This window comes from Drosophila busckii, chromosome 2R (assembly GCF_011750605.1).
Source record: "Drosophila busckii strain San Diego stock center, stock number 13000-0081.31 chromosome 2R, ASM1175060v1, whole genome shotgun sequence".
In the NCBI taxonomy this organism is placed as follows: Eukaryota; Metazoa; Arthropoda; class Insecta; order Diptera; family Drosophilidae; genus Drosophila; species Drosophila busckii.
In genome coordinates this window covers 18406523-18418966 of record NC_046605.1, presented here as the reverse complement: position 1 = coordinate 18418966, position 12444 = coordinate 18406523, and the positions used below count along the sequence as shown (strand labels likewise).

At 35.4% G+C, this 12444-nt stretch overlaps 2 protein-coding genes, 1 non-coding gene and 1 pseudogene across 3 annotated transcripts; 1 reads left to right on the top strand and 3 right to left on the bottom strand.

Annotated features, from left to right (window-relative positions):
* On the bottom strand, window positions 1-72 carry Trnaa-ugc. The gene has a single exon. It is a non-coding gene; the product is annotated as a tRNA-Ala (tRNA).
* Window positions 73-5382: 5310 nt separating this feature from the next.
* Window positions 5383-5878, bottom strand: LOC108595963 (Acp53C14b). The gene is made up of 2 exons (XM_017981250.2): window positions 5817-5878; window positions 5383-5757 (listed from the first exon to the last, which is right to left on the bottom strand). Exons 1-2 carry the CDS (start codon window positions 5856-5858, stop codon window positions 5440-5442), a joined length of 360 nt encoding a protein of 119 aa, XP_017836739.1. The 5' UTR covers window positions 5859-5878; the 3' UTR covers window positions 5383-5439.
* A 792-nt stretch (window positions 5879-6670) lies between these two features.
* On the bottom strand, window positions 6671-7155 carry LOC108595947. Its single transcript, XM_017981233.1, has 2 exons — window positions 7104-7155; window positions 6671-7044 (listed from the first exon to the last, which is right to left on the bottom strand). Exons 1-2 carry the CDS (start codon window positions 7143-7145, stop codon window positions 6727-6729), a joined length of 360 nt encoding a protein of 119 aa, XP_017836722.1. The 5' UTR covers window positions 7146-7155; the 3' UTR covers window positions 6671-6726.
* Window positions 7156-12080: 4925 nt separating this feature from the next.
* On the top strand, window positions 12081-12444 carry LOC117135089 (annotated as a pseudogene).

Sequence of the window (12444 nt, the reverse complement as noted above, 5' to 3'; positions counted from 1 at the left end):
TGGAGATGCCGGGGATTGAACCCGGGGCCTCTCACATGCAAAGCGAGCGCTCTACCACTGAGCTACATCCCCATGTGAGAGTCGAGTGACAAAACGCATATAAGAAAGCAGTGCGCAGTTATACAGCACAGGCAAGCAGTGCGGCATTTTGTTAGTGTTGTGTGTGAACATGCTGTAATAAAGTTAACAGGCAATATTATTAATGCTAGATTAAATATTTAGCACATTTGTGCGCTTACTGGCATTTTATAAATAAAACTGTTAGCATATAGCGTATTACAAACAATACGCACACTTGAGTAATTGACAATAAATAGCTTTAACAATAAAATAATTTAACTAGTTTAACAACCCTTAACCAACTAACTATTGAACTTTAAAACCTTTCAATGGGATTCTGTGTGCTCGAGTCTTGTCACAAAATGCATTTTAAGCGACGAATTGTTCAACGGGGATGTAGCTCAGTGGTAGAGCGCTCGCTTTGAATTGGCGCCAGCTACAAAATAATTATATAGCCATTTTACAAATTTTGATTTTATTTATTTTAAATGCATTTTGGTCTTTAGCTGAGCAAGAGAGGTTAGCTGTCAAGGCTTTTGAACGCCGGCTAAAGTTCAAGTTGCTTATGCTCGTTTCAGCGTGTGTGTGTGTGTGTGGCTGACTTGGCTGGCGCTGTTGAGGTTGACTTGATTTATGCGCAACGAAGCGGCAATAATGAATTATTTATGCCGATTTACGGCTGCCAGGCAGGTCTGCATGTCAATTGGCAAAAACACAAGCGTTGCCCAGACGAATTCGTAGGTGTGTGTGTGTGTGTGTGTGTGTGTGGGTTGGTGGGTGAGGGGTAAGCCATGAGCTAGAACTGGCGCTGACTTCTGCCAGCCGTTTTAGCCACAATGCAGTCAAGTGGTTAAAATGTTGTTGTGACTGTAGTTGCAATTCAGCTGTGTATGTGTGTGTGTGTGTGTGAGCCAGAGGCAGTCAAACGACTGGGCGTGTGTCTATTGCTTTTTGTTTGGTCCTTGGCAGGACAAGGAAATTTGCCTGTTCGTACTTTTGACGCATTTCCTTAGTTGAAATTAAAATTAAATTTTGCATGAGCTCTCAGCTCACTCCTTTGTTTTATAAATATTTCTACTGAAGTACTCAGAATTTCTCACATGCTGTGTTCGCTTTTGCTATGGATCAAATTTGATTTGATTTTGATTTTAAATTAAGCAATCAGACGAGACCGCACACACATCACATTTATTTGGAACAAAAATCTGTAAATTTCATACTAGCAGCTGGCACACAACAAACACATAAATATAATTATGCCAAGTCTCAAAATACATTTATTTTCAAGCCAAGCCAAGATTGAAATTAATTACCACAAACGCCTTCTGTTCGTGTCACTAGCTAACTGTGCATATGTGTATCATAAATATTTAACAACACACACACACACACACACGCACACAGACATTAGCATCTCAATGGACTCGAAGGCATAATTTAAATAAAAGAAAATACAAATCGAAATTGTCACACAGAATTTATGTAATTGCATAAACACCACAAAGATCCGTAAGTTGACACACACACACACACACACGTGCACACACGCACACTTGAGAAAATTGTTTATGACTGTGCCTTTTGGGTTGCTAAATAATTGAGGCATCACACTAAACAAATGACATAAACTCAATTTTCTGACAAGCGTGCCAAGTGGCCAAAGCATTTCAAAGGACATCAAGGATTGCTGTGTTCTGTTTTACATTCGATTTTTATTGGCATTATGGGGCATCATTTTCTAAATTAAAGACTTTGAATTACAGCAATAATAAATCAAATAGAAGTGCTACTGGGTTTCGATTAAATAAATAGAACAAATATAACTGCAATTATTTTTTAGTTTTTATAAAATAAATTTTGGAATATACTACTTATATATTAAAATAATAATAAATAGGTGAAAATATAAAATCAACAATTTTTTAAATTAAGAAAATATATATGGTACTAATCAAAATAATCACTTAATAATAAATATATATGTAATAATAAATAGATGTTTTGTATTTTATTATACTTATGCTTAAATGCTAAATTCCATTTAAGCTTATGAATTTACCAAGAACATAGTAAGATTAATTTTAATTTGGCTAGACGGTGGGAACAAGTAGATTTAGATCTTATTGTTAGAAGTATCCATTGTGATGTCTTGACGGAGCTACGGCCCAGTTTCAGGCTAAGTCTTATTATTATCCGAGTGCTCTAGTCTAAAGCATTGCTCACCTTTCTACAGTCCGGAACAAAGCTTTAAATTAAAACATCCTTCAGCTGTGATAGCTCAAGCGTTATCATCCAAGAGATCTGATTGGATAACAATATATCAAATCTCAAGGCAAAAGTATATAAAATTTACCGGAATAACAAAAACTATAAAATAATAAAAATAAAATATAAAAATTATAAAAAAATAAAATATTAATTAAAAATTTATTCTTATTAACTTTAAACTATTTTTTCCTAATATTTTCATATACAGTCGATTGCAAATAAATAAAAGCAAATTTTGTTTCTTACATTTTGATAAAGCCAATAAAACTTATATTAAACCTTTTTTTTCCCTCCCATGTATAAATTTCAATTATTTAATTGCTTACAAGCATCAAAGCTATTTAACTGTCTTCAAACTGCAGTTAGGGCATTTTAAAAATGAATTTAAAATTCTGTTTTTGACAATAGCAACAATAATAATAATATGTAATAATACTTTCAACATCATTATCATCATGCTCGGCTCACTATCCATGTCCCTGTAATGGGAAAGTGAAAAACCATACTTCCGTTTTTGCTTGCCAAAGGACATGAGCATATGTCCGTGTGTCCTGCTGAAAATTAATAATGCATTTCAATATGTTTGCTTTTTGGCATTCAAATTCAATTGTGTGTGTGTCCGTGTGTGTGCGTATGTAAATTGAATTACTCACACTAGTGCAGCAGCATGTAAAAAAGGCTCACAGGCATAAAAGTCAATTAAACATTTTGCAAATCATTTTTTGGCATTTAAAGCTAAGCGCAAAGCATTTACAGTTGACAAAAGTGTCAAAAAGAAAGTTGCAACAATCCAAATAGCAGCTGGACAACACAATCACGTTTCAATTAACAAACACACACACATGCATAGAGTAGGCGCCACCCTCTAACACACACACACACACACACAAATTCCCTAGAGTCAACAGTGGAGCTTGGGCTTAATGGGCTGAGCATCGTCGTCGGCGGCTGTTTCTGTTGCTGGACATCATAATTCCGTCCACAATTCCCAAACACCGCAAAAACAACAAACGTAGTGCCCCCACCCCCCAATCCCGCCCGTTCTATGGGGCGTATGAACTAATTACGTTAATATGCGACAACGTTTTCCATTGGGCGCAAAATGTTTGCTGCTCTGCGGGTGGTCCGCCTGCAATTTTCGCAATATTGCAGCAGGACCTGCAAAAAAGGACTCCAGCTATATGTGTGTGCGTGTGCAATTGGTACCCACTGTGGTGCAAATGAGTTTCACTTGCTGCTGGGCAGTTATGTTTCTGTTAGCCGAAATAGCAACTGTGTAAATTGAGAGTAAACGATAATAAAAACAGTTGAAAGCGCTTTTAAATCCAATTGAATTGATTGCATAACTTCCAAGTAAATAGTTGTCGATATATTTACAATTTGATTATTATTATGGCAATTTAATTTCTAAGTACTATGATGATAAATAATTTGTATTTAGTATTAATTGAAGTAAATGTGCCCTGCGACCTAAATTATTTATAGTTACTCTCACTGGTAGATGAGTTTAAAGTTCCTTGGTTTCTTTCCTTCCTGGTTTCAAGCTCTTCTTCTTACTGCTGTCTAAGGCGTAAGTCCCGAACTGGATAAGTCTTACTCTGCAGAGGCGCTGGCCACTCCTCCAGTAAGTTATTCGTTATGCTCTAGGCAGAGTCTGCATATTGTATCGAGAATTTTTAATTTGTTTAGATGTTTAAGCAATCTACAGTGTCCCGTTAGGATGTGTGATTATCCTAAGCGAGGTTTTACTCAGATTCGTCTTACTCAGATCCGTTTTACTCAGATCCGCTTTAAGTCTCTTACTGTGCCTGGCTCCTACCGATTTTCCCCACCAGTTCTCGCTCAACGGAGCGTTCTCAAGGCTCCGATCCCCAGAGCTGAGCTGAGCTTGCTCCCTTTCTGGCTAGAAAGTTAGCAACTTTGTTCCCTAGTATTCCGGCGTTGATCGGTACCCAGTATATGGTCACCCTATTGGTTTTGCCCAATTTGTTCAGCACTGCCAAACTAATCCCGAGACTACCCTATGAGCATTCACAGATTTGATTGCTGCTTGGCTGTCCGAGAATATAACAATATCCACTTTCTATGTTGAAAGCTGCACAGCTCTCTATTACTCTGGGTCCTCTGCTCCTGCCCATAAATAAGCTTAATAAAATACAAACTGAATTTTGTTATCTGTTATATTTCTTCAACGAATTTTAATTTTAAATGTTGCTTGTTACTGAAAAATATTTATTGATAAAAATACGGTAAATTAACTTAGAATTTAATGTATATATATCCATTGAAATTGCAATTGGTACGCAAATGACTTTTTAATAAGTAAAATTTGTTTTTTTTTATTAAAGATTTTATATACAAGTACCCACTTCATTTAAAAGGTAATTTTATTACATTTATTTTTATATGTAAAACATGTTTCGTATAAAAAATATGAAATAGCAGTACCTTGTTATTGCTTGAAAATATTTGAGCATTATTAATTGGCAAGGCAGCAATATTTATTAATTAAAACTGCGTAATATATTTATTATTTTTATTTTTTTGATTATTATTTAATGTCAACTATGAATGAATAAAAAAAAATAATTCTAAAAAAATATTTAAAATTAGACTTAAAAGTAAAATGAAGTTATTCTTTTTCTTTAATTTTGATAAACTTATAGATTGGGAGTGCTAAACAGACCATTATATTTAATAGCAGTTTTCATTCTTTTTACATGTTATTTACTAACTTTTTATATTGTTCAGGAGCTATAGAGTCTACAGGCTTATAAATTATTGAAATAAAAATGTTCAGTCGGCGCACAACCGACATTAAGCGAATAATAATGCATTTTACTTTTAACTTCAACACTTCACTTTAATACTTTAATACTATATATCCCTTAAGCCTTATACAACTAAACAATATGTACATATCACATTTACGCTTTATGTCAAGCGTTGGTAAATTTCCAATCGAAAAATCCGTATCAAATTCAATTATAGTACAGCTCAGTTATATATTTATTTAAACTGTCTACATGCGATTGTTTATAAAGGCTTTCAAAAAATAAAATATATACAAATGTATTAGTGTAATGCCATTGTTTTATTATGATATTTAATTTAGAGAAGGGGACTGCATCCTTTCATCATGAAGATTGCAGCATGTGGCATTATCAGAGCCTTCGACTTGTCGAGAGCAGCCAACAGGCACTGCTGCTTACCAGAAGCGTGTTGAAGGAACTCAAAGGCCATCATTAGCAGCATTGTCAGGTTGAGGCCCTTAGCTTGTTGTGGCTTATACTGAGTACAAGTTGCCAAATCCTTTATCATTGGCACAATCTGAGGAATAAACGCGCTCGCTCCCTCAGCGACCACCTGAGTACAGCTGGTCAATAGTTCCACATCTATGGCACCAGCTTGGCGAAATGAGCCCAAGAACTGCGAAAAAACATAATATACAATTTAAAATAATTCAGACTTACTATTTTCAAACTTACGAGCAAGCTGCAGGCAAAGAGACTTAATTTAACGAACTTCATGCTGAACTAAAGATTAAGAAAAATATTTAGATCTGTCGGCTATTTATACAAAAATTGCAGCAAAATTTATTTAGAGTCAAGTCGACTAGACTATGCTTTAAGATTGTTATATATATTATAAGTAATAAAATACTTAGCAGGTCGCTTTAAAAGATTTGTAAACAATTGAGATAACCTTTTAATTTATATATCAATTACCAAAGCTGTGATAATTATATATTTTATTTATTTATTTAATGTCAATTATGAACAGTCGACGGTATAAGAGAATGTTTAAAAAAATATATATAAAATCAAATTTGAAAATATTTAAAAATGAAGTTTTTCTTTTTAAATAAACTTAATAAAATATAAATAAATTTTCTTGAATTTATAAGTTAGGTATTATTAAAAAATAGGCTAAGTAAACTAAAGATTAAACCATTGTAATTTCAATTGATACGGCAATAATTTTATTTTTAATGACGTTTGTTTTTTTTATATAGCGATTGTATGTACTTTATTAAAAAGTTGATTTTATTAGCTTTATTTTGATATGCAAGCCATATATTTGTTTTATATCAAAAAATACGAGGCAATGTAAATAAAATCAAACTTATACTTAATGCAAAATATTAGACAATTATTATTAATAAAAAATAAGTAATTTTTATAAACAGCTTTAATTCAATTTTACATGCTATTTACATACTATAGAGTTCTATTGATAAATCTGTATCTAATTCAAATTTACTACAGCTCAACTTATGTTCATTTCAATTTCCTGCAACGTGTCCCACATTTAATTTGCTAATTATAATAAAAAAAGCTTTTAGTGTCATGCCTTTCTTTTATTGCTTAATTATGTTATTTACATAATGTTGTTGCCTTAGATGACCGGAGCGCATCCTTGCATCATGAAGATTGCAGCGTGTGGCATTATCAGTTCCTTCGTCCTATTGATAACTTTTAGCAAGCACTGTTGATTGCCAGCAGCCTTTTGTAGAAACTGAAAGGTCATCATTAGCAGCATTTGAAAGGTAATGCCCTTGGTTTTCTGTGGCCTGAACTGAGCACATTCCGCCAAACCCTTTATCATTGGCACAATCTGAGGAATAAACGCGCTCGCTCCCTCAGCTATCACCTGAGAACAGGTGCCCAATACGTCCACATCTATAGCAGCGGCTTGACGAAATGAGCTCAAGAACTGCGTAAAATAATGAAAAGTGTTTGAAAATAATTTATACTTAATATTGTTAAGCTTACGAGCAAACTGCAGAGCAAGAGACTTAATTGAACAAACTTCATTGTGAACTGTAAAGATTAAGAAAAATGTTCAGTGTTGTTTGCTATTTATACAAAAATATATTTAAAGTCAAGTTGACTAGTGTATGCTCTAAAACGTTTAAGTTTTGTAAATTTTTTTAAAAATTTCATAAAATTTTTAAAATGATTTTATAATTATTTATTGAAATGTTGCAATATTTTTATTTATACATCAACTGCCAAAGCTCTGAGTGTTGCGTTTATATAATTTTTCAAGGCTTTCAATTTTATTCAAATTATTTTGAAAAGTTGATAAAAATATTTTATTTTATATCCAAATTTGCTGCCGAAAATTCACATACTGGCCTAGAAAAATTACTCAGTGTAAATATAGAGAAGTTTATTATTTTTTATTAGGACAAGACATGGATGATGTTCCATTATTAATTTAAAAGGTTATAAAACGGCATTGAAGGCAAAATGAGCGCAAATGCATTTAAGAAAAGTTCTGAAATTGTTGCCTTATTATATAAAAATTAATATAATAATAAAATGCTTGCTTATATTTATAATTTCAGTTCTTACAATTGTTATTATCTTGGTATACTTTGCATTATTGTAAGAGTAACTAAAACAAATTGCAGTAGCTTAGCTAAAGAGGCGTTTAAATTAATTATTTATATTTACCATATAATATATCAAAGGTAAATTATATAATGCTTAAATGTTAAAAGAAAGCTTTGGGGGATTGTCAATTGTCAAAAGTGTGCCACGTTGATGTTGCAAAAATTGCGACTTTTTGGACATTTGGCTATTAGACATGCCAACAGAGACGTGGGGGGTGTTGGGTGGGACACATTGTACGTGTTGAACGTCGGTTATCATAGCAGGTGTAGTACATGCTAAAACGCAACAGCATTAACCAAACTTTCGGTCCTTGGCCCAAGCGATTTTGCATTCATAAATAAGACAGCAACAGGAGCAGCAGCAGCAGCAGCAACAGCAGCAAATCCCATACAGCGAGACATACAGACTGACCATTTGCCCCATCAAGTTAACCAAGCACACACACACACAGACACACACAAGCTCATATATGATCATTCACTCACGTATCCTGTGGCCCCAGGGGTGTTGTCCTGTTCGTTGCGTTTTGTTAGTGGGAAATCGTGTTGTTGGTCAGCAGCAGCAGCAGCAGCAACAGCAGCATCGTTGCTGTGTGCCACACGTGTGTGTGTGTGTGTGTTTGTGTGTGTGTGTTGCACGTTGCTCTCGTCAATGTTCTGGCTGCTGACAGCACCAGCTGGCCTGCCAGACTGTCATTCATTCATTAATGCATTTTCCTGATTTTCACTCATTTAACTGTATAGAATTTTTCATTTTGCCTATTACGTGGCACCCCACCCCCCCACCCCTTCGCCCTGTTCCCATTCCAGCTCACAACATGCTGCACTTTGTATGCCCTGCAGTCAACTCTCGACCCCTGGCTCCCTATGCTCTGTTGCTGCTCCTCTGGCTTTGGCTGCTGCGCCTGTAACTATGCTTCATTTACTTTGTTGTCAGTGGCCATTAGTTTTGACGCACTTTGGGCAGCTGTTGCCCAAGGTTCCCCCAGGTTGTTGCTGGGCGTTGATGAGCATGCCTCATAGACTTCTCATTGTGTGTGTATGTTGGAGTGGGTGGGTGGGGGGTGGCGCTCTGGTCTGCCAATGCATACAAATCTGTATCTGTATCTGTGCGTTTGTTTACCTTGGTCAAGTCTATCTGCTGGCAATTCGAGTTGGTTACTCACTTTTTAGATTCAGTTCACACAAATCATTGCAACTGGATATTTGTCAAAGTTGGTGCTTAATATGGCTAATGGGTTGGCTCGACTTGTTAGCTGGCAACAAACTAAAACTTAAGAAAACAAAAGGCATCTTATATAAAAAATTAAAGTTTGTAAATAAATTGATACAAAGATTATATATAAAAAAAAAAATAAATAGCAAATCAATGCAGCTCACATGATTTCTTATATAATTGTGCTTACAAAATTTTGAAAAATGCACACAAATAAATTTGAATTATTACTATAATAAAACTATAGCTGCTATGCTTATGTTAATTACCCAAGCGATTAGCTTGGGTTGCCAGTAGCTGCTCCTTTAATTACTCTGTAAATATTTTTAAAATTAAATTTTGTTTGAATTGCTTTACTTGTGTTTTTCGCCGGCGACAAAAACTGCTTAAAAGAATTTCATTATATATGCGACGCCTTCAAATATGCTACAAATTTCATTATTAAGTATACGTACCAGAGCTCGCGCTCGCGCTCGCTTTCGCTCTAACTAACGCCCAGCGCTACTGTCCAGACAATTTAAGGCAATCATGCACTCGTTAATCTTGCTCAGAGCCCAAAATTAATAGTTAACCTGAGCCCAGTTTGCTCTCCCACTCTCCCACACTCTCTCGCTCTCGCTCTCGCTCTCTCTCTCTCTCTTAGGTTACGCTTGGGTTCAGCAAGAAAAATGTGTTGTCCATGAAGCAAATTAAACTCGTTCTAAATACATTACGATAGCGTTTGGCTGGGCATTTTCAAGGAGTTGCTGCCACTGGCCCAAAAGACAAACAAACAGAAGCGACGGGTGACAGACAACAACAACAACAACAACAGGAGCAAGCAGCAGCAGCAGCAACAGCAGCAGCAAGAAACAGCTAAACAAGATTAATTATACCTGAAAGCCAAAGTCAGTTAGTTGCTGCCAGGCGTAGCCTTTTGACTTTTGAACAGAATAGAAACAGCAGAGAGAACGCAGAAGAGCCAAAGCATAGAAGAGAGAACGATGTCGACAACAATTTCTTGTCGTTGCCCTCGAGCATCATTTAATGTGGACATTGGAAGCTGATTCCTGAACCTGCAGACCACCCCCACCCCCACCCCTACTCAGTTTCATTTGGCGACATAACGTAGCATATTTGCCGTCCGAACTTCAACTTTTGTTTACTTACTGTCTTGCACTTGTTGTTGTTACCGTCGTCGTTGTTGTTGTTGTTGTTGTTGTTGTTGTTGTTGTTGTTGCTTAAATGCTTGGAAAATCGAGTCGTAGATAAAACGCAGCTCAAGCTGAAGAAGTGTCGTCTGTCTGTGTTTGTGCAACAGTCACTTGAGCCAGCTAGCTGAGATACCAAAGCAGCGCAACAAAAAAAAGAAAAAAAAAATTGCTGTTAAATGATTTTGCAGTTAAATTGAATTTACAGCAAATGCTAAGAAAAAAGGCAAAAATCTGTTTGTGTAATTTGTTTGCATAGCGAATGAATTTCTCGCACTTATCATTAGAAATGATGTAGAAATTTAACTCACATTGAAATGGTTTTCAACTCACAAAAATTTTGTATCTCATTACACACACACACACACAGTATTTTTGGTTTAGTTGCTGTCAGTGTTAAGTAAAATGTTTTCATTGTATTGCATTTTCATTTCACTTCGTTGCCGTTGCCATCGCCATTTTGTTTGCTTGGGGTTTTTGGCTTTTGTTTTATGTTTTTTTATTTGTTTCTCGGGTTATTGTTATTGTTATTGCAACAAAGCTGCATGTGTTTTTGCTGTTGACACCTGAAATGCAAACACATTTGCCACAGCAGCCGCACACACACACACACAAACAAACACACATACACAGACTGAGATTCGGGGCTCAGTTTCTGTTTTAACTCTCGAACAATGCAGCAGGCAGCAGCAGCAGCAGTTGCTGCTCATGTGCATAGCTTACTAACAAAAATTTGTGCGTCTGTATCTGTGTGCGTGTGCGTGTGTGTGTGTGTGTGAGCTGACAGCCAAGCTGTATTTGGCATATGGCACAAGAAGCATTTCAAAGGATTTATTTTTGTTCAACAGCTACATGAGAATGTTGTGTCAATTGACCGACCACAAATAGAGGTCACTAAGCTAAACACAAACAAATGAATGATCAACATTTATGAAAAATATATAAAAATATTTTTTAAATAAAAAGTAAACTTAAAATGCAACCACAACACATGCGTTCAGCTTCCGCTGCATTGACAACCTCGTGAAATTCTCTTCTGCTTCTCAACAATTTAAACAACATATCAATCCAGTTCTGGTGCAGTATGCGATTTAACTAGGTTACACAATTATATTTTCAATATATATTAATTTAATATTTTATGCCTATAGATCAAAGCTGAGTACAAATTTTGAATTTGGAAGCGCTACGAGCAACGAAAAGCCGGTGCAAAAATTGGAAGCACTCAGAGCAGAAGCTTGCTATAAATATTATCATGTTCACCACAGAATTAAAATTCAACAAACTTTTCACTGATTAATTTTCCAAGATAGAGTTTTTAAAATTGAGTTTTTCACAAAGAACATAAACCAACGTCATTAGGCCGATTCGCTAGCAAAAGATTAAGCTTATTTATTAAGAATTTTTATAAGTAAAAAACATTAAGGAAATATGTGAATTTAAACAAAATAAAAACTACAAGAGATATATGATACTTCTATACATAATACATTCATATGTTGAAAGTAAATGAAAGTAAAATAATATTATATATAAAGGCAATACATATCAACGCATTTACGCGACTTTCGTGTGTCACTTTTTATGGAAATTGAGATTTAGATGCAAAGTTGTTCTATAGTTAGTCACTTATTATCTGCTTAAATATTATAATGAAATTGCCTCTAGTTACAAAGATATAACGATATACCAGAAATATCTCAGAATTTACGCTCTCCTGTGAAATTTCATTTTTTGACACACGAAACTTTCGCGGAAATGCGACGATATGTAGTAAATAAAAAGCACCGGAAAATGATTTTTTAAAAATTCTGCGTAAAGCGACTGTCGAAATTATTGTTGGTGTCAGGTTGAGACAACTGTTATTTATGTTTAAGCCCGATTAAACAAACTGAAATTACTTACTATTATTATGCTAGCTATTTATTCTCTATTCTCGTTCACAATGGCCACCAACAATGAGTGCACTTTTTTCATGATAAAGCCCGATGGAGTCCAACGAGGAATTGTCGGAGGGATCATCGAGCGCTTTGAGTAGAAGGGCATCAAGTTGGTCGCCATGAAGCTCATGTGGGCTGAGAAGCAGTTGTTGGAGAAGCACTACGACTCTCTGCCCGGCACCATCCGCATAACGGTTGCCCGCAACATCATCCACGGCTCTGGTGCCGTTGAATCTGCCGAGAGGCAGATTGCTCTGCGGTTCAACGAGAAGTAGTTGGTCACTTAGGCCCCCAGCTGCCAAGGATTGGATCTATGAATTACAATTCAATACAAAGCTGAAGTGCAAGTGGCTTCGCTTATTGTCTTAG

What these genes read in the sequence shown, in the direction of transcription:
- LOC108595947 (XM_017981233.1), bottom strand. Translation starts at nt 7,145, where the DNA reads ATGAAGTTTGTTCAATTAAGTCTCTTGCTCTGCAGTTTGCTC. An exon ending in TCTTGCTCTGCAGTTTGCTC is followed by an intron (nt 7,045 to 7,103) that starts GTAAGCTTAACA and finishes TATTTTACGCAG; the next exon opens with TTCTTGAGCTCATTTCGTCA.
- LOC108595963 (XM_017981250.2), bottom strand. Translation starts at nt 5,858, where the DNA reads ATGAAGTTCGTTAAATTAAGTCTCTTTGCCTGCAGCTTGCTC. An exon ending in TCTTTGCCTGCAGCTTGCTC is followed by an intron (nt 5,758 to 5,816) that starts GTAAGTTTGAAA and finishes GTTTTTTCGCAG; the next exon opens with TTCTTGGGCTCATTTCGCCA.